Source organism: Rhincodon typus, chromosome 39 (assembly GCF_021869965.1).
Source record: "Rhincodon typus isolate 14 chromosome 39, sRhiTyp1.1, whole genome shotgun sequence".
Classification (NCBI taxonomy): Eukaryota; Metazoa; Chordata; class Chondrichthyes; order Orectolobiformes; family Rhincodontidae; genus Rhincodon; species Rhincodon typus.
This window is the reverse complement of record NC_063370.1, coordinates 4,807,774-4,829,645: the sequence shown is the minus strand read 5'-3', so window position 1 is coordinate 4,829,645 and position 21,872 is coordinate 4,807,774. Positions and strand designations below refer to the sequence as shown.

General features: G+C 40.4%; 1 protein-coding gene and 2 long non-coding RNA genes across 4 annotated transcripts in view; 2 read left to right on the top strand and 1 right to left on the bottom strand.

Annotated features, from left to right (window-relative positions):
* LOC109936749 overlaps positions 1-6,680 on the top strand; it is a 21,239-nt gene extending 14,559 nt beyond the window's left edge. Inside the window, exon 6 of the long non-coding RNA XR_002261482.2 lies at positions 1,738-6,680. This is a non-coding gene — a long non-coding RNA (uncharacterized LOC109936749). The remainder of the gene's footprint in view (positions 1-1,737) is intronic.
* LOC125487296 overlaps positions 1-16,036 on the bottom strand; it is a 19,892-nt gene extending 3,856 nt beyond the window's left edge. Inside the window, exons 1-2 of the long non-coding RNA XR_007265783.1 lie at positions 12,605-16,036; positions 8,478-8,771 (exon numbers count right to left, since the gene is read on the bottom strand). This is a non-coding gene — a long non-coding RNA (uncharacterized LOC125487296). The remainder of the gene's footprint in view (positions 1-8,477; positions 8,772-12,604) is intronic.
* The window catches only part of h3f3c (H3 histone, family 3C), a 9,093-nt gene continuing 2,508 nt past the window's right edge, over positions 15,288-21,872 (top strand). The window contains exons 1-3 of one of the 2 annotated variants that reach the window (XM_020535348.2): positions 15,288-15,422; positions 18,311-18,463; positions 21,393-21,546. In XM_020535348.2, the coding sequence (XP_020390937.1) occupies positions 18,336-18,463; positions 21,393-21,546 (282 nt within the window). In that variant the 5' untranslated portion in view covers positions 15,288-15,422; positions 18,311-18,335. Of the gene's footprint in view, positions 15,423-16,459; positions 16,622-18,310; positions 18,464-21,392; positions 21,547-21,872 lie in introns of those variants that run through there. The other variant, XM_048618270.1, reaches the window with a different exon arrangement.

Here is a 21,872-nt window from a genome sequence, read left to right as displayed (position 1 = left end):
CTTTTTTAATCCCCTCTGCTGTTGGGGACTGTGCCTTTTGGGGCCCTAAACCTCTACCTTGGTTTCCACTTTCAAGGCACTCCTTTTGTGGTGAAACAGTCTCTCCTAAAACTTTTCAATACCACTTAAAAGTATCAAATCTTTCTTCTGGGTTTGATCATCTCTGGCCAGAGAGAATCAAATTCCCCTGTGACTGAAGGTTAATAGAGACACTATATGGGTAGAGGAGCCAGTTACACTGACACTCTACAATGCATCTAGACTGGCTCAGTTTATCTCCTGCAACTGGTACATATGCAAAGGGATTGAATGAAACCAAGAGGACTTGAGAAAAAGTAGACTTTCTTATCAGGAGGATCTTGTGGATTATGTAAACGACTCTGCATTTTTAATTTGTCAAGTGTTAGCACCAGTAAAATGAGACAACAGGTATTGTTGGCTCACGTGTAGGAAGGGCTCATTTATTCCTTCAACTGCACCATCCTAGACCAGGGCTGCTACTCGACTGCAAAGCAATTTCCTGCACTGACCTGTATCTCTCTGCCCTCAACACCTATCGACCTGTCTTGAATATACAAAATGAACGAGGCACCTTGTAACAATTAGCCTTGTGTTGCTAATTACAAACAACTACTGCATTGCTAATTTTTGATTAGTAATTCCCTAATCTTGTCACTTCTTAAATCAATGACTTAATGTCTGGTGTGTACAGTTCTTCTTGGAATTCAGTAGTGAAACCCTCCAGTATATGTTCTAAGTTGCTAAGACATTCATAGCCATTCAACAGGCAAATGGACACTTTAGTCCAATCAGTCCAAGTTGACTTTAATCCTAAAGCAAACTAGTCCCACCTGCCTGCTCCTGGCCCATATCCCTCCAAACCTTTCCTATTCATGTACTTGTACTTGTCCAAATGATGTGACTGTACCCACATGCACCACTTCCTCTGGAAGTTCATTCCATACAATAACCACTCTGCTTTTGGAAAGGGGGAAAAAGTGCTTGTCTTCTTTCCAAATCCTTCTCCACTCATCTTAGTGATGTCCCCCAGTTAGGAAAAAGACACCTGCCATTCATCTTATCTATAATCCCTAATGACACTATAAACCCCCATAAGGAGCCAATTCAGGGCCCAGGCTAATTTTGAGTTGACCGTCTGGATTGGTCTGAGGGATTTCCCAGCTCCCTGTCCTCCTAGGTTTTAATCCCCCCCCCCACCCCACCAAGGGGGACAATTGAATAAATGGGTAAGATTGGAGATTGAATGGCAGTCTCAATTTTTTTGGGTCTGAACAGGCAAGAGAACTTGGGGAAAATCAAGAACAAGAGATCACCAGTTTATGGTGATGGGCAAAAGATCTAATGGTGTTAAGGAAAATCTCTTTCATGCAGTGAGTGGTTATGACTTTGAACCCACTGCCCAAAAAAACTTAGTAATTATGTGGAAGAAAAACATTGTGGGACTGGAGGGGAAAGGTAAAGCAGTGGAATGATGTTTCTCCAACAGAGAGCTGGCAGAGTCACCAGCAGGCTAAATGTCCACAGCTTGTGCTTTGATTTGCTATCGTAATCATGGGGGAAGCAGTGCAAGCTGGGCTCATGAGTTGCCAAACCACACTCGCTGGGCATTTCTGTGCATAGGTGGAAAACTTGTGTAAAGGTCAAATGTGTTTTGTTCATGTAACTCTCTACAATGAACCTAAATATGCTTTCTGTTTCTTTCCTTCAATATTGTAGTTGAACGTCATTTTGCTTTGTTCACTTCGGCTGAACACATCATGATGGTGATGGCTGAAATGCCTGCAAAGGCATGGCTGTTTCCTGATGTCTCCCGTGGGATGTCGCAGTGACTGAAGTTATCTGGGGTTTGGCCTGTGGGTTTCAGGCTTAAATATTTTGTGCTTTTGCCACCACACCAGTGGTGACTTCAGTTTCTTTTTCTTCCTGCAGTGCAATGGCAAGCAATCCAATCAAACTATCCTTACTTTTGGAATTAAAGGGTATAGCCATCTTTCTAAGCAACCTGCAGCATATTTCATTTTTTAAAATGCTTGTTAATTCAGATGTTTCGTCCATAGACATGAGAGCCACTGGAATACTCTAACTGTTTAATTGGAATTCAGCCTATCCCCACACAGCAGTTCTCAGTAACTTTTTTTTTAATCAAATGGTCACTTTGTAAATTCTGTGTAATGCACCAAATGTGCACTGCCAACCCTGTGACGTTACTGTCTCCACAAAGGTATCTTGTACTCGTGTGGCTAAAAGGTGTGGTTTTAAAGTAGGATGAGGTATTTGATACCTAGTTTGGGGAGGGGGGCATGCAGAGGGAAATGACCCTTCACAACACTGAAGTTGCAGTGTAATCACTCTTAGTGTAGAAGTGGTTCTGAGTAAAATGCACTATTTTGTTAAATCCAACACAAGGGTTGGAAATGAATGGAAATTGAACAAGGTTTGTGTTTTTGATCTTGGTTGAATTCTGTTTCCATGTGAGCCGCTAGATTATTCAGTTTAAAAGTATGACCACTTAGATCTCCATTGGTGCAATGGCCCAATAATCATGTGGACCAAAAAACCATGGTACAGAGTCAGCAGAGCACTTTTGGTTTCGCTTTTGAAAATAGCATTTGGTGATTGAAGCAACACTAACTTCCACTGGATGGCAGTTAGACTCACTTTCTTGCACTTGTAGCATATTGACTTTACCATATTTGTTTCTTTAATGCCACCCAAGAGAAATGTGTAAGTTTAATAAAAATCTCAATGTTTGTTTTGGAACCTGTATCTTGAATAACAATAAAAATTAGTTTAAAAAATGTTTGTCTTAAGTTTTAACTTGTGCAAATATTGTTGCATTTTTCCTGTAATTATAGCTGTATTAATGTGCTCTGCCTTGAAGTAGCGAGCTTTCCTTTTGGTTTTTTTTTTTTTGGTCCTCCAAACAGCAAAACGAGTTACAGATCTCTATTGCTGTCCCCTTTAAGGTGCTGAGAAGAAACCTATGCCTGATTGGCATGTGTTAACTAAGTGAATGGAGAATCTTGCTCTGAGCTTCAAACAGCAAGAAAGGCTATTGGATATCAAAGCTGGCTTTTTTCCATTTATAGGATGACCAATGTTGGCCTGACCAGCAACACTACTGGCCAACCTTAAAACTGACCCTTCTAGCCCTGAGGGCAATCACTTGCAGTGGGGTCTGGAGTCAATAGGCCAGACCAGGTAAGGATGGCAGTTTCTGTCTCTAAAAGACAAGTGGGTTTGTTCAACAATCAACAATGGATTCATGGTCAACATTAGATTCTTAATTCCAGATATTTCATTGAATTCAAATTCTACCATCTGTGGTGGGGATCAAACTCAGAACCTTATCTGGGTCTCTGGAATAACAGTCCAACAATAATATCACTAGGCCACTGCCTACCCCACATTCAGCATAATTTCCCTGCTTACAGACATGGAACCATTTCATGAAGCTGAAGGTCCCGTATGATTACTGGTGTTACAAAGTTGTGAATTGGAAGGCAGGAAACTAAAATTTGGAGAAGGGGAAGAAAGCGTGTGGTCCCTTTTGAGTGCTTTTCTAAACTTAGAAAAAAAAGTCACTAAATATAGAAATGTCTATGTAACTGGTTCCATTTTAGAACTGGCTGTACAAGTATCAATTGGCTGTGTAATTGGAAACATAAGGTGTGTTTTGATGTTTTGGCAATGAGCTGGATTCAGCCAATTAACTTAAACCAAGCACTCAGCAACTGGAAAGCCAAGTGAATTTAAATCTAGTGTTGATAACGGGACCAAAACTAGTGTAAGAAATGGATGGGTCATCAAGGGTGCTTTTTAACTTTTTTTAAAAAAAAAAAAAGCATTTGGGGAAATCAGCAGAGCCAAATGAAAAGGTGACAGTAAACCTGCCATCTGAGGAATAAATACCTAGTTCTCACATGATCCCTATGGTCTCAAGCACCATTAAAAGGTACCACAGCACTTCTAGCTAAGACTCTTCACAGAAATGTCAGAAAACATCCCTGATGGCAGGACCAGCAGAAGAAAGGCTGGACAGACAGTGGAGAAGGCAGAGCATTTCAGAAGAGTTTGTGTAAACTTTAGTCCCCAAGTTTCAATTTATTGCTTTCTTATTACTTGAACTTAAGTGGGACCTGGTGTCTTATTTGAACAGCATACCAGCGGAGTTTAGTTCAGTTAGGGAATAGTTAGTAGTTTTGGGGGGGCAAATTGTTTGGTTTGTGAGTAATTCTGTTAATTTAATCACTTGTTACTTTTTTTTGCTCAACTTGTAAAGTGAGCATCTGGGATTTTTTTCACTTAATCTCCTCAACACCAATCTCTCTCTTTGTCCTACTACTTTCAAGGATTGACATGCACCCACAGGTTTTTATCCTAAGAACCCTGCCATTAAGTCTTTATTACCTCCTATTATCCCTTCTGTCAAAATACATCACTTCATACTACTTTGCATTAAATTCCATCTGTCACTCTGCTAGCTTTTTAAGTCTCAGTAGCCTCAACCCTTCTAACTGTGGAATTACTAGCAAATTTTGAAGTCTTAATACAAGTAACAAGATCTGACAACTATTTTTATACAGATTAAAAGCAGCTGTAGCACTGACCGTTAGACCACTACTGTCCTATTGCCTCCAGTCTGGAAAAACTACCATGTCTTGATCCTTTCTATCTTTAAGCCACTTTTTTTTATTTTTAAAAAAAAAAAAAAAAAAATAAATTCAACTGGCCACTGACTCTCCTATTTCCTAAGTCCTTTGTGTGATACCTTTTTTTGTCAATATGTATTTCAAGTAAGTATCACATCAATGTTCCCTATTACTTCACAAAGCTCAATTGTATTAGTTGAGCATGGTCTGCTTTTAACAAATCTAATGGCTCAGTCATCGAGATATCCTTAAGGTTTTCACATTTTCCGATCTTCTGACATCTTGCTCTATCTGGAAAGTTTGGAAAAATAAGGCCAGTCCCCTCCAGTATCACCAACTTTCTTAAGCATCCCGGGGTGCAAACTATCTATACCAGGTCACTATTTACACATAAGCAAAGCCAACTTACACTACCTTTTCAATTTTTATACCATCCATTGCCTCAAATCTCTTGACTTCTAACAATATTTTGTCACATTTGCTTGGTAAATACAATATAAAGAACTCTTAAGCATTTTAGACTTGCCCTGCTTTTTAAGCCTATATCCCCTTCTTTCTCCAGCATACAAATCACTCACTATTTAAACACAGAACTTTAGGGTTTGCCTTTTTAAAATTTTTACACATCCAAACAGGTTGATTTATGTAACACATTTCTGTGGACATCCCATGTTGAGATGGAACTTGAACCCAGACCTTCTGGCCTAGAAGTAGGGACAGTACCACTGTGCCCTTGGGTTTCCATTTATATTATTGCCATTGCATTTTCTTTATCTCTTTGTCAATCTTTATTTTCCTCTTCACCTTCTCAACCTATAGTATCTTGAGCTGGTTCTCAATGAAGAAGTAACCTGACATGCATTGTGTACCCTAATCTTTGTTCCATCATAATCTCTATCTTCTTCATCCAAGGAGCTCTGACTATTGCTCATTACTTACTTGTCTTTTGGAATGTACCTAGACTCTAATGTATCTCTTCCTTGAAGATAATGTATTGATCAATTAGTTTTTTCCCATCAACCTTTGCCATTTACCCTGGCTAGATCCCTTGTTGTCACATGGCAATGAGCTCTCTTTGAATATAGACATTTAGATTTTAGAAAGGAACAAGCAACAATATCTGTTGTATTCATCCATTAGCTATTTTGAAGCTGAACCAATACTACTGCTTTCTGCGCTCAGTAATTCAACCCTTTCTCTATTTTTTAGCATACTTGTTTTACTTTTGCTTTGAAGTACTAATCAGGGAAACAATTAAAAATAGAATTTAAGAGTATACTACTTATTTTAAAAAAAAAGTAGCCAAAGGATGATATTAGAATTTTGTCTAGAAGTTCTGGGTTTCAATTTCACTCTTGGATTTGTTGGACACTTAAAGCATCTAAATTAGTGATTATCCTTCTACATGATACAGGCTAAGTTTTTGGTCAGCCAAGCTTGATATGCAATAGGCCTATCTCGCACCAAGGTGGTGACTTGTTCTAGGATAAACAAGCTACAGAAACCAATGTAAACAAATGCTTTGACAATCTCAATGTCAAAAGCTTTCCAAGTCAAAGCCAACTTTGTAACAGGTTTTCAATAATACAATCCAATCAAAGATAAGAAAACAAACCTATGAAATCTTACCTGCTACAAATTATGTACTCTAATTCTGCCAATGCTGACCTATCAGTGGAAGATATCAGGAAAATTATATGCTCCCTATCTAGGGTGACTTGCAGGCACAAGTATTGCTGTAGAACAGAAACAGAGTTGACCGTCTGTCCCCTTTTCATCCATGTGCAACTTGAGCCTATTAATGGCCAACTTCACCAGGCCTAAGGACAGAGGAGGAAGTCCTCCTCAACACCACATCCCAATAAGCCCAGGAGAACAATGGCATCAATGCTGTGATAATGACAACACAATTGTGGGAAAGCTGAACTCATAGGAATGACAATGGAAAAAATGCATGAGGTCTGATTCAGACACAAATATTGCCTCATTTTCGAATAAATGGTCCCTTGCTGAAACCTGTGATCAGTTGAGTTTAAAATATGTCGGGAATGTTTCTTTACAATCTGTATTTTTAGCAAATGCAACAACTTGCTTTATAAATTCCCACTTGGGATTTTTTTTTTGTTCATTCTATGGATGTGAGCAATGCTAGAAAGGTCAACATTTGTTGCCCATCCCTAAAGATACTGGACCTTCCCTATACGGAATATTAATCTATGGTCTAAGAAACTGAGCAACATTACATTATCTACAGCACTAGTTCAAACTGGTCAATGCCGGTGATTTTGCTCCATGTCGGCCTCTCTCTCTCTCATATGTTCTTCTACCTTTATCAGTGGGAGAGGCATTTTGGTAAACGGCTGAAGGTGCAAATCAAAAATAGATGTCGTGAAGTATTTGGCAGGTAGGAAGAATGTTGATGACAGGTGTTAGCGCATCGGAGAAGACACTAGACTAATATTAGAAAACCAGATAGCATGGTCTGGAACATTCAAATGAAAAAGCTTGCAAAGGTAGGTTAGTAAAGACCAGGGAAGGTTTTTCAAACAATAATGAGAACTTCACTTTTTAAAAAAATTCAATGCATCAGAGGATAGGAAGCCATCAGAGATGTGAGAAAAGCTGCAATAAATTATAATTGTAGGATCACATGTAGGTTTCAGTAGAGGTAATGTCATGGTAATTGTTACGATGTTGTCACTTTAGGCGGTTATATTGTCCTTTTTTTCAAAGAGGGGTTGTAAATTAGAAGTGCCAAACTGTCTCTGAGAAAGTAAACAATTTGTGAGGCTTTGGGGTGTTTTTTTTAAAAGTTGGAACAATGGAAGCAGCCTAGGAGTGGTCAGCTTTCATAGAGCAGGCTTTCTAGTTTTTTTTAGTTTTAATCAGAAGCCTTTGGGGTCTCAACACATTGGACACTTCAGTGAATGTCTCCTAGTTGCTACTTTGTCTGAATTTTCTCGATGTTTTTAACTCCTGGATTGGAGAACTGCATGTGAGAACCTGTGTCTGGATGTGCCTTTTTGCCAAGGGGTGTGTTTATGGGATGTTCCTATACTGGGAATCATAATAGGTACTGTATCTATTATTCGGTTAAATTTTCCAATGGTTAAATTTATTCTAAATTCCTCTTTCTTTTGTTCGTATTTTAACTACAGTGTTTAAATAAATTGCTTTTGCTTAATGTCGAGTAGGTTGATAGTCATGCTGCATCTGGAACACAGCACTTCACATCCACCTTTAAACTAAGAAAAAGTTGTGGTCTGGGCTACCTTCTTAAAATGTATTGAAGAAGTCTGGTCGGGGCCATAACAGTAGTACAGCAAAGATCTTGAAGAAGGGGACAATAGAGATGATGTAGTTTTTGAAGACAATGACAAATCATTATGAGAATAGTAATGAGGGCAGTAACTTTTAAGATAAACTTTAAGGATATCAGTAAATACTGAGAGGTAGCTTGTGAGGTCTGGTCTTGGATGATCAAATCATACAGCAAATTTGCAGATTGTATGCTGGAGTCACAGTGAATACCAGGATGGAAGATTGGGTTATATGGCTGTCTAATTTGAAATCAGAGAAATCATTCATAAAATTCACTAAGGCAGCAATGCAGTTAGCAGGTGAGCAGTCAAGGAGAGTAAGTTGGGAATAGAATATGTTCTAACATGTGAGTGGGAGAAAAGTGGTCTGGCAAGATCTTTGGGTATTTTAGTTGGGCAGGAAGAAACAGATAATACATCAGAGGTACTCTGTCAATTACAAAACCTAAGAGATAGTTACATGATAGTGAAGTCAATCAATTACCTGGGGAAATGTGTGTAGAATACCACAGTCTCTACTGACTCACTTAAAGTCCAACTCTTCCTGGATGTCTTCTCCCTGCTTTGCTAAGGTCAATCTTCCATTCTCCTTTTAGACCAAATCTTCTTCACTCATCCCTTTCAGCATAATCACATGGACTTCCTGTGATGATTCCATAGACTCGAACATTACACAATCCTTATTTTTTTGAACATGGGTTCCATCCTCACTGGCTCTTCTCCAGGAAGTTCAGCAAAAAAAAGCCCTTTTCCACTACTTGGTTTGGCAGCTCCTGTTCTGAACCAAATATTCCAGTTTTAGTGATGATGAGAGACTACAAGTCTGCAGCAGCAGGCCAGCTACCTTTTCCTACGTCAAGTTCATATCGACTTTATCAGGGCTTCTTGCACCCATAGAAACTTGGTCAAATACAGGACAACTTTATACTATCCCCACAGCATTGTTTTGTCTTAAATTAGTGTTTAAAACATAACCATCTTTTAAATCATCCAGATCAATGTTTCTTCAATTCTGGCCTATTGCTGACACCTGATTTTTTTACTACTCCACAATTAATGACAAAGTTTCCAGCTACCTGAGCCTAGGCTCTGGTCTTCCCTCTTAAACATTTCTGCTGCCAATGACAATCTTCTACTTTGTAGGTGTTATATAAATGTAAGCTGATGTTATTACAATAAAGCTTCTAACATTGAGCAGTGGAAAATAGCTGGAGCCATCAGACTATAATTGTACTTAAGTAGCACCATATACTGGACAGTTGCCAAATACTTGTTCAGCTGGTGTCACATTTCCTCCTAACAGTACTTTCATGTAGGTTTAGCTGAAGTGCAATAAAAAGAATCTGCAATGTTCCAGGATCTATTAAGCTTGACTGGTTACCAATTAGCAACGATAGCACCTACATCAACAAGACTGTGCCCCATTTCTGAAGAAGGGTCCTGACCCGAAACGTCAGCTTTCCAGCTCCTCTGATGCTGCCTTGCCTGCTGTGTTCCTCCAGCTCCACACTGAGTTACCAAATTGGGCTGATTACTTTATTCTTGTATTTCTTAATCACTTAGAGATAGGATTGCCACCCTTAGGAAGTGATTTTTTTGGCTACTTCAGGGCAATTAAGTGTTAGTCATGTTGGTGTGGGATTTGACTCACATATAGCCTGGCTAAAGATGATAGGTTTTCTTTCTGAAAGAACTTGAATGAATCAGCCTGGTTTTTAATAACAATCTGAAAAACTTCATGGTTGTATTTGCTGGTACAAATGTTTTAATTCCAGATCTCTACAAATTCCACAGTAAGGACTTGAACTCCATTCTCTGAATTTAGGTCAAGTCTGTTACTCCTATGATTTAGATGCTAGATTTTACTCCTGTTCGGCTGCGATCTTGCCGCCTTCAGCAGCTTTATTGTCGATGGCTTTATTAATGGCCCAAAACAATGAAATCTTGAAGAATATCAGTTTTCCAACATACTGTATATACTGGAGTAAAAGTCAATCTCATGTAAAAGTCAACCCCCTATTTTTGGCCAAAAAGTCTTGAATTGTCTATGTATCTCATGTAAAAGTCGACCCTAGTTCTTCACAGATAATTTGGATTTTAAGGCAAGAGCTGGACGGTGTTCGTTCTCATCTGTCAATGAAACTTCCTGAAGTGTACCTTTACTCTAAAGATGGGGATGAAATTGGATTTAGCATTGTAATGTTAGTGACCTGCAGGTGGAGATAAAGTGCTGCCATTCAGTCTCCCAGGTTTGGTGGGATTGTTTTCGACTCCAGGATACTGTAGCATTTTAACAGCAGCTTTATTTTCATCAAGTTTTGTTCCTTTGACAGAGTTTCAAAGGAATGAACCCGCTAATTGAGAGAGCTTGGGCCCAATGACTTAACTGTTTTACTGAGAGTGACAGACAGCTTTTGGACACAGGAGCAAATGGAAAAGATTCAGGGTTATTTTGTGAAAGAATAATCAGGTTTTAATTTACAGGAAGAATAATCCATCTGTTTGTTCTTATCTGATGACAATAAGCAAACGCTCACATGAGCTGTAATGCTATGAGAATTATGCCTCTCACAGCCCTGCTCATTTTTCATGATGCTGGATCACAGAAGTACCAGTAAGTACCGTAATTCATTTATTTTTATTCATTTAGAGATCAACTGGGCTTCTGCTAATGATGCGGTATTTTGGACTGCAGCATGAATTTCAGCCCCCCGAAAATAGTATCTATGTAATAGTCAACCCTACAAATTAACTTAAAAAAAGTCTAAATAAATTCAACTTTTACACGAGTATATACAGTATCTTTATAGCAAAGGTCTCTAATTTGCAGCCCCAACTCCACTAATACACCTTGGCTGACACTTGTTAGTTTGCATATTATTATCTTTACATGGATTATATTCTGGTGTATTTTTGTAAACGTATTTTTCAAAATTTCTTAGTACACCTGTCACAAGTGTTAACAAATTCCAATATTCCCCCTCTCTATTACCAGTAATGAAATAAAGGATTTACATTTCATCTTCCTTCTTATTGAAGGTCTTCAATCCATAGTTGCATAGTTTAACAAGCACCAGCCTTTCTCTTGACACTTGTGCAAAGAATCCAGCATTCACAGATATGCTGAAGTCAAAACACTACTCAAATATCCAGCTGTGGTCAATAGTGCCACTGAACATCAGTGTACTTGAAAACAATATGGCCTGATAGGCTGTGTGTCAATTTGTAAATCTTCCAAATTACCTGCCCACAGCAGGCAGTAACAGCAGAAGAAAGTCCTTGTCAACCATACGGTGGGGAAACATATAGAGTCTCTGCCATCACTGGGGGGGAGCGGAGGAGATGTGTTGCCCAGAGGGCAGGTTTTGCTCAGTTTGTTGGACAGTCAGTATGCATCAGAATGGTGTCAGCAGCTGGGGTTAATCCTACCAACTGGGTGGATTTGGCACCTGCCTTTGTGATAGGACCTGCTGTTGGGCACAAAACTGACGCATCAGCAGCAACAGTGCCGGAAGATCAAGGCACAATTCATGGCTACTCCTCAATCTAATTAATCTTCATTTTGGGTCAAAGTTGGAATTACAATCACAAAAATCTACAGAAAATATATCTTAAAGCTGGTGCACAATAAACCAATGCTTGGACATTTCACTTTTGTTGTATGGGGTAATTTAGAGTATAAAAAAATTATATTAAAAACTATATTAAAAGCGTTACATATTTCATTAGCATTTCCATCAAAATTGATTTATCCATGTTTTTAACGATTTACACGTTAATTGCCCCACCAGCACAGGCAGTGAAGCACCACCACTGGCCAGAGAACATAATTACAGCTTGACAAATTTATTTAGCCAGTTTTCATTTCAAATGCAATGTATAATTTTATAATCACAATTTAAAAACAATGGAATGTCTGATTTTAGAAACTGAGGTTGAATTCCATCCTTACACCCTAGTCCTTGATCTGTTAATTTACTTTCACCCAAATGCTTGATAGGTTTTCAGTCCACATATGTAACGCCACTAGAAATAACCAATTAAATATTTTTCAAATTGCCAATAAAATTAGATTTCAGGCTTTTATGCAATTAAAACAGATTTTTAAACTCAAATAATTCAATTTATCATTATCGAATTATTCCTGTTATCAACAAAACCAAATTTCGAAACACATAATTCTGTGCTTAGATTTTCAGGGGAACTCCTTTAACAGGTATGTTTAGTTTTGTAGTTCTTCCTACTTGGAGGGAAGTGTTCCAGTTAGCAATATAGTTAAAAGTTGGCAAACACGTTCTTCAAAAGATCTGAAAACATTATTCAAAATTGTTGGCATTTCAAATGTGAATTTATGGTCCCTCAGAGTTTTGGTAAGCTGCAAAAAAATATTTGATTCAATTCTAGGTTTAATTAAAATAGATATATAAACCTTTGGAAAATGTCAACTTTATAATACGCATAATGCTTTATCTTCTAAGATCACAGAATGAAACAGCATCAGGATGAAATAAATGACTGAAGGAAAACATCATTGTGACTTAACAGTGTAGAAAAATACTGACCCCACAATGAGGCGTCTTATTGTGAGGCTAATTATTCTTGTCTAGTTACCTGGATTTCAATTCCACTGTAGCAGATGGTGAAATCTGAATTTAATGATCTTTAAAAAAAAAATCTGGTCCCGTCTGGATCACCTTGTCCCTTGCAGAAGGTTTTCTGCCATTCTTACCCGGTCTGTCTTACATGTGACTCCAGACCCACAGCAATGTGGTTCGCTCTGAGCTGCCCCTTGGGATGTACAACAAATGCTGGCCTAACAAATGATGCCTACACCCCATGGATGAATAGGGAAAAAAAAAGGTTGATCACACAAGTAAAATTATAATTAATAAGGAGAAATGGAATGAATTGTGGGGTCGTGAAAAAAATGAGTGTTAAAAATGAAGGCCCCCAAACAATAGATAATTGAATAAGTAAAATGTGGTCAGAAAGAGCACAATGCTTAATTTTGAGGTAGAGATTAACTGCAAGGAAAAGGAACAATGAATAATTCCCCCACTGGGAAATAAAAGTTGTGCAGAAAAATTTAACAAGAAGAAATTGGATAAATTATGGGGTTGATGAGGGAAAAAAAGAGTGAAAAAATGAAGACGCCTGCACAAAAATATGAAAAGTTGGCTCAGGGAAATAAGACAGAAAAAAGAAGGTTGGAGTATGGGGTGATGAGAAAGTGGGAGGGGGATTAAAAAAAAACCACCATCATCCATCCATGAAAGAAGCTGGGGCCAAATGAATTAAAATCAAAAAGAAACTGACTGGATTATGGAGTAATGAAAGAAATGGGAGTAAAACAATCACTTCAGTGAAATACAATTAAAGATGAGATGTTAGTTGGGACATACAGTGAAAGAATGCAAGATATCACCCCCTGCCTGCAAAAGATGAAATGTTGTGCGAAGTGACATTAAAAAGGAGAAATCAACTGGACTATATGGTGATGAAAAAGAGGGACAGGGTTAAACACAATGAAGAACTCCACACACAAAAAGAATGAAAAGTTTGGCCCAGGGAAAATTAATAGAAGAGGAGAAATTGGCTGCAGTGTGGAGTGAAAGACTGCAAGAACCCTTCCATCCACATAAAAAAAAATTACAAAGGGAAATTCAGTGAAAACAGGAGAAATTGGAGTTTTTTAAAAAAACGAATAGTCACCATGGTCCTATCAGATCATATGGGTATTCTCTCTTTAGAAAGAATGACGAGGTAGTTTTACCCGAGGGTCACCACACCTCAGGTGAGGGGAGAGGCCGAGAAGCAGAATCCTTCATGGCAGTCTCAGCTGGTGTGACAATTGGACCCATGCTGTTGGCATCACAAACTAGATGTCCAACCAACTGAACTCACTGACCCCAGTGGTGGTTGGAATGTGGGGTTACCAAAAAAGATGAACGATCTCTATCCCAGAGAAATGAAAACCTGGCCCAAATGAAACATGACAAAGGAGAAATTGGTTGGAGTATGGTACGCTGAAGAAAATGCAATACCTCCACCCCTTAAAAAAGAAAGTTTAGTCCAAATGAAATACTAAAAAGGAAAAATTGATTGGACTACTGCATGATGAAAATTTGGAAGGGATTTAAAAAAAAAAAGACATGCATCCCTCCCACCCAAAAAAAATGAAAACTTGGGCCAAGTGAAACATGACATAAGAGGATAAAATGGTTGGAGTACAGTGTGATTAAATGAAAAGTTGGAGGGGTGTGGGCAACTGAATCTCATGAAAGAGAAATTGTTGAACTATGGTGTGATCAAAAAGTGCAAAACCTCAGCTGAAGCGTTGGGTCAAAGAAATGACTTATCATAGAAATCAAATGAACTATGAGACGAAGAAAAAAATGGAAAGGGTAAAAAAAAATGAAGAGCCACATCCCAATAAAAGAAAAAGCTGGCCTCAGGGAAACATATGAAAAAGGAGAAATTGATTGAATATGGAGTGATTAAAAGAAAGATCCTCATAAAAATGAAACATTGTGGCAATTGAAAAAAATGATGAAAGAGGTGAAATTGGTTGGAGAATGGAGTGATTTTACAAAAAAGGAAAAATTGGGCCGAAGAGTCATAGAGTCAACAGCATGGAAACAGACCCATCCGTCCAACCAGGCTATGCCAGACATAATCCCAAACTCAACTAGTCCTACTTGTCGGCTCCTGGTCCATATCCTTCTAAACATTTCCTATTCATGAACTTATCCAAATGTCATTTAAATGTTGTAATTGTACCACATCCATCACTTCCTGAGAAAGTTCACTGCACACACAAAAAAAACCTTGTGTGTTAAAAAAAAATGCCCCTCATGTCTTTAAAACTCTCTCTTAGCTTAAAAGTGTGTCTCCTAGTCTTTGAAATATGATTAAAAAGAAATTGATTGGACAATGGAGCAATGAAAACATGGAAGTGGTGAAAAAATAAAACACAGGATCTCCCACAAAAATAAATGAAAGTTGAGCCAAATGATCAAAAAGGGAGAAAAACTGAGTTGCTCTGCATGGGTAAAGAAGAATTAAAAATGGCCAAATAATCAAAAACAGAAAGTGGGCTGCCTTCCATGGGTGAAGCAGCATAAAGTGGTTAAGATTGAAAAATACCTAAATAATAAAAAGAAAATCCAAGAAGAATACTCAATAAGATCAAAAGTATAAGACAGGAGGGTGAGTGGTAAGAGTTGGGCAAAGTTGGCCATGTTTCGGGCCTCGTGTCTACTGATGGCCTGGCCTGGACGCGCGGTGCACTGTGGGCCGGTCACCCCCCCTCCCCCCCACCGCGGCCGCCATTTTCTCAGCCCCACAGACCGGCGGCCCTTTTGTCTCGGTCAGACCCGGACTCGGCTTCTCCTTCCGTGGAAAAAAAATCAAAGGAGAAAAACAAGAGGTGCGCTTTCCCTTTCTTTTAAAAAGATGTCCCCTTTTAAAATGTAGTGTGTGTGTGTGCGTGTATTTGAACCACCGGGGGCCCGTCGTCGCCCTCCTCCTCCTCTGGGCCCCGGGGTGCTGTAGTGTCGAGGAGGGGGGAAGCCCCTTTTTCCCTTTCCTTACCTTCTCTCTCCCGGCGGACTTTAACGAGGCGTTTTTTTTTTCCTCTGTTATTTTAAAATTTTTGACGGGAGGGCTTTGTTTGCTAGTGAAATAAAAAAAACCTCCCAACATTGTTGTCGACGGAAATCCGTCGGGGGGGGGGTGGTGAAATTGACTTAGCGCCCGATCGACAGTCGAAATTAAATATTACAAAAAACTCCCACTGCAGGAATTGAGGTAATTTTTAAAAATTAGATTCTATTCAGGAGTTGAGAAAAAAAACCTGTTCTCTAGCTCTCTTCATGAAGTCTAAAGACTTTGTTTTTGGTTTCTGAGAGGAATTGGTCGAGAGTTTGTCGTGTTTTTTTTGGTCGCTGGTTTTGTTTTTTTTCCTTTCCGCTCCCGCCGCAATCGGCTCTTCCCCCTTTTTCTGCCATGGCTTCGCCTTCATGTTTCTCGCACTCGCCTGCGCAGCCGCCCAACCGACCCCGGGCTTTAAAAAAAAACCGCCCGCCCAGTCCCGCCCACCCCAGCCGCTAATTGGTCGCGGCCGCCGCGCCCATTGGCCAGCCGCCGCTGTCCATCACCCTGCCTGGGGCAAATGCCCCGCCTCGTTTCCCTGTCCGCCGCGACCATTGGCTTCATACCGCCGTCCATCACCTGTCTCGGTGCCCGTGGATACTCGCAGGGTTTAACCTGGCATGGGTTACCGCCCGCTTTGTCAGCGGCAGCACGGATTGGCCCGACGCCGAGATGTCCATCATCCGCCTCCTGCCACTTCTGGCTACTGACTCGCTTCCGGTGGGATACAATTGGTCCCTGTCATTTACGGAGTACAAATGCGACCCCCACCGCTCTGCATCATGGTTATTGTGGTCCATTTTCGTCCTCGCGGTAGCGGGGGGAGGGGTCGTTCAGTGGCCGTTGCTTTGCACTCTGGGAGTTGTAGTTCTTTCCCGCTACCTTCGTCATGTTAAATTCCTTCGAAGGAACTATATTACCCAACATCGTATTTGCACGCTGCGAATCAGTTGTCATTGAACAGATGTAGACAAGGTTGGAGAAACGTAAAATAAACGTTATTAATTGCACAAGTGAATGTATGGTTTCTTTAAACATTGCAGTTTGTAAAATGAGATGAATGGTATGTGGCCGTGGTTGCAAATACGACTTTGTATCTCAATTGCTTTGTGAGCGGAATGTAATGAACGATCTCGTAATCAAAATTTGGTCAAGTTTTCCTAGTGGAAAGCCGACAGACTTGAAAGTGAAGCAAACAAAAACATGAATTGCTGAAGGAACTCGTAAGGTTTGGCAGCATTTGTGAAGAGGGAAATAAAGTTAACATTTCGAGTCCAATGACCCTTCAAGTCTGGAAACGTTAAGTCTGTTTCTCTCTTCGCTGATGCGGTCAGCCTTGCTGAGTTGCTCCAAAATTTTTGTTTTTGTTTTTGTTTTAGATCTCTAGCATCCGCAGCTCTTTGATTTATATTAGACTTGAAAGTACTATGGAAGAGAATGTTTCTTTGGTCGCAAATCAACTTTGCAAATGTTAGGTTTGGCAAGGAGCAATAGCTGCGAATTTGAAGGTTTTTTTTTAGAAACTTTAAATACTACCGCATATTTAGAGGATGTGCCTATAACCAATTTAATTGTGAGAGATTTTATTCCTTTTTCACTTCCATTGAGAGTAAATGTAGGTGGGTGAAGCACTAAAAAAAATCACTAGAGGAATTCCATACTAAAAGAAATTTTCAATGTTTGGTACTATATATAATTTCTTGTGTTCTGACATGGAGTAACAGGATGGTTGCAGCACCGATGGATGTCTGTCCATCTCATCCTGTCTATGCTGGCTCTTTACAAGAGCAACTACTTTTCTCCAACTGCCCTGCCTTTTTTGTATAGCCCCACATTTATTTTTTTCCCTTTTCAGACGATGGCCCAATTTTCTTTTGAAAGCCATAACTGAAATTTGCCTCCACCACATTCTCACCCATTGTATTTCAGATCTTAATCACTAGGCTACCCAAAAAAACATTTTTTCCCCAAACCATCTTTGACGTTTCTTTTGCCATTTGACTTCAATTTGTTTTCTTTGCTTTTCGATCCTTCAGCTAAGTGAAACGGTTTCTCCCCATCTATTCTGTCCAAACACCTCTCAGTTTTCAACATCCCTGTCAGTTCTTTGCAAGAGAAGAAAGGTGGTTTTTTTCTCTCTGGAAGTTGTGTGACTTTGGAACTCTGCCTCAAAAGGCGATGGATGCGGGAACTAGCAATTTGTCCAATTTTTTGTTTTAGAGTTAGACTAGAGTGATATTTGCAAAGTAGCAAAGCTGACAAAGCAATTCCAAACCACCCTCCCCAGCATCAGGAATTTAACTGTACAAATCTTGAGCAACTTAACTAGAACCAACTGTAGGGCTTTTTTATATTATGATGTTCAGAGCTCCACCTAATGGCAACATCAAGAATTGTTAAAGCTGAGTTGATCGGCGTGAAGGAGATGCTGGGATTCAAATTTGCTATTTTCCATTTTATTTTCCAAGAGAGTTATTCATAACACAATACCTTACACCTTCAGCTTTTAATAGTGGGCAAACTCCATTTCATGTACCTTGTATTTTTGTCAATTCCTCACTAACTCTGCCGTTGTTTCCCAGTGCAAAGTTTGTACGATCTAGCAGCGGTTTGGAAGTCTCTCATTTACTATGTTGCATTTTCATTGCTTTCCTTTTTACACAGCATCTTGGCTTGAAATCTCCTTGCAATGGCTCGTACTAAGCAGACAGCTCGTAAATCGACTGGAGGCAAGGCCCCCCGCAAGCAACTTGCCACTAAGGCAGCCCGCAAGAGCGCCCCGTCCACTGGTGGAGTGAAGAAACCCCATCGTTACAGGCAGGTTTCATAATTGTGGCATTGTCTAGGATCTGCTATGTTCACTTTGAAAGGAGGATCACAGTGAGAGGATATTCTACTGTTCACTGCACTGTTTCACCTGGTTTTTGCTGTGCTTTGGGGATTGTTACTCTATCGTAATAGAGGATAGCACGTAGAAGTATCTGTAAAATATCAGTTATCTATATGACTTTCATCAGACCTGCACCTTGTTAACAAGGTGAGTGGAGAAGAGAAAAGCTAGGCAAACAGGTGCACTTAGATACAGATCCTCCATAAAGTGGCTCACAAATTAATCTGACTGAAAGCTGTGCCTGAATGATGGCTGCAATGTTACTAGACAAGTTGAGGATTGAAGGAGTCATGGGATTTGGGCCAGTCTTAAGACAGTTAGGAATCTAGGGAAGGTTGTTCATTTGGCCCATTGAGCCATTCAAACAGATCATGATTGATTGTCTACTTCAATGCAATTTCCCCCAATACCCCCATATATCTCGATGTCAGTAGGATCCAGAACAAGTTCAGTGATTGAGCTACCACAGCCCTCTGGGGTGAAGAGTTTCAAAGATAGGGTGTGGGTCAACAGCATTGAACTTGTCCTAAATATAGTAAATGCTATCAGTCTCAGTGGGAGACATCTTGCAAAAATTGTGTCAATGTTAAGGCAACCTTGCACCGGAGGCATTTAAGAGGGACTTATCTGGTAAAGCAGCTGTACAAGCTGTCTGTGCCAGCAGACCCACTTATTTAACAACATGGCTTTGCCAGTGCTGGCGAGTCATGTCAACTCCACAGCAAGGATGTTTTCATACAAGACATTTGAACCTGATTTTAACAAAAAAAAAGTTCAAGACTCCCGCCATCCTGTTGGTGTTAAAAGAAATATCTTCCTGTGATTCAACAATAGTGGAGCCTAACTGAGAGGCTCTGGTCCTGCCATGTGTGTAAATAGTGCATTCATAGTCCTGGGAGTCTGTTTAGTTTTCATATTTGCATAACTCACCATTCAGTTCCACTGTCTACAAAGCAAAAGTCAGGAGAGTGGAATATTCTCCAATTGCCTCATTGTGTGCAGCTCAACACCATTCAGGGAAAAGCAGCCCGTTTGATTGGCACTCCTTCAGCAGTTACTCAAAAATCACCAATGGCAGCAGTTTGTGCCATCTGCAAGATGCTGACTCACTAATCTCCTCTGACAGCCACTTCCAAATGTGCAAACAGCAACAGAAGAATGTGAACATCACCACCTGCAAGTCCTTCTCCAAGTCACATGTCATCTTGATTTGGAACTACATTGCTATTCATTGACTGTCACTGGGTCAAAATCCTAGAACTCCCTGAGACCACTGTGGGTGTCCCTACACCATAAGGACTACAGCGTTTCAAGAAGTCAGCTCAGGACGACCTCTCCTAGGACAAATTAGGGATAGGCAATAAGTCTCGTTTGGCCCAGCAATGCTCCCATCTATATTAAAAAATACTAAAAGAAAGGGTGCTGCATGTAGAATGATATCTGAGGAAGGGTCACCGGATCCGAAACCTTAACTCTGATTTTTTCTTTACAGATGCTGCCAGACCTGCTGAGCTTTTCCAGCAACTTTGTTTTTGTTCCTGATTTACAGCATCGGCAGTTCTTCCGGTTTTTATTTAGATTGACATCTACTTTGTTAGATTTTTAGATAGCATTCCCTCTGGTGCCAGAGCACAGTATTTCAGTTCACTTCCTGCCATCTTGACACAGCCACATTACTTCACACAGGGAGGGTAAGATTCACAAGGCTTCCTGCCTAGGCAGGGCTTCCCAAATAGGTGTTGTGACCCTAAGTGGGATTGTGAGCTGAAATGTGGAGTCCCAAGCCCTCAGGCAGTAATTACCACCATGAAGCTCCAACCAAGTTGTTTCAGCTGTGTCCCCACTCTATCTGGACCCATGACATGTACACGCATCCATTCTGATCTCTGACTTCTCACTGATGGATTACAGCAATTTTCAAGCTTTGACACAGGGTCACAGTGGGAAAAAGTTTGGGAGGCACTGTGCTAGGTGAGTGGGGTGAGTGAGAAAAAACCTTTAGCACAATGAGTTGTATTGACCCGAGCTCCCTGCTTACTGAAATAACTCCACAGAGGACGGTATCTGTCACCAGGTCACCCTTTACTTACACATGAACAGGCCTTGCCTTTAGTACTGTTTCATTCACAGTCAGGTACCAGACTGTCAGTATCTCTCACACTCACCATCTTTATATGTTAGTCAGGGCTCCCCGATTAGACCAAATTAACAGCCCCAATCAGGCAACCCGTATTCTATGATGTCCAACTGGCTGACCTTGTTACAATCACTACACTTATGAGGGTGGGTAGAAGCAGAGATGATGAGTAATTTTGAAAGGAATTGGATGGGCACATGACAGGAGTAAAGTTGCTGGGCTACAGATAGGGGGATTGGAACTGACTGGACTGTGATACACAGAACCAGAATGGTCTAGATAGACTGAATGGCCTCTTGTGCTGTTATGACTCTAAACTGGAAGTGTTTGAAATTAAACAACCTCCAAGCATCACCGCTGCCACCACCACCACGGTTATCATCATCTGGCCCTATCAATAGGCCACGTAACTTACCTCCAGCCTGACACCCAGCACTTTGTTTTATGAGATCCCCAGTGACACTGTTGGGCCCAGACAGTCGTCAATCAATTAGACGGCCAGCAACTCTCTCAGGCAGGACTTAATGCTCAGGTGGGGGTGGAAGGCCTGAAGGAGTTGATGCATGGAGTATGTTCCCCATTGACCATCTTGATGGCAAAATTTGTCTGAACAGTTCTGTCCTGTGTTTTTCAAATGGTTGAAAGACCCACTATGCTGAAAAAAGTGTAGATTTTACATCAAAACTAGTCGTAACTAATATTTCTTTTTCCTCCAATAGACCTGGTACTGTGGCTTTGCGTGAAATTAGGCGATACCAAAAGTCTACAGAGTTGCTGATTAGAAAGCTGCCTTTCCAGCGTCTCGTGCGTGAGATTGCACAGGACTTCAAAACTGATCTGAGGTTCCAGAGTGCTGCTATTGGGGCTCTGCAGGTAAGCATCTGCTACTGAGGCTCTGCAGGTATGCACTCATATTACTGGAGCTCTGCAGGTAAGTACTCCTGACACCGGTGCTCTGCAGGTATACACTCTTGCTACCGGTGCTCTGCAGGTATACTCTCCTGCTACCGGTGCTCTGCAGGTATACACTCCTGCTACCGGTGCTCTGCAGGTACACACTCTTGTTACCAGTACTCTGCAGGTAAGCATTCCTGCTACTGGAGCTCTGCAGGTATACTATCCTGTTAGCAGTGCTCTGCAGGTAAGCATTCCTGCTACCGGTGCTCTGCAGGTAAGCACTCTTGCTACCGGTGCTCTGC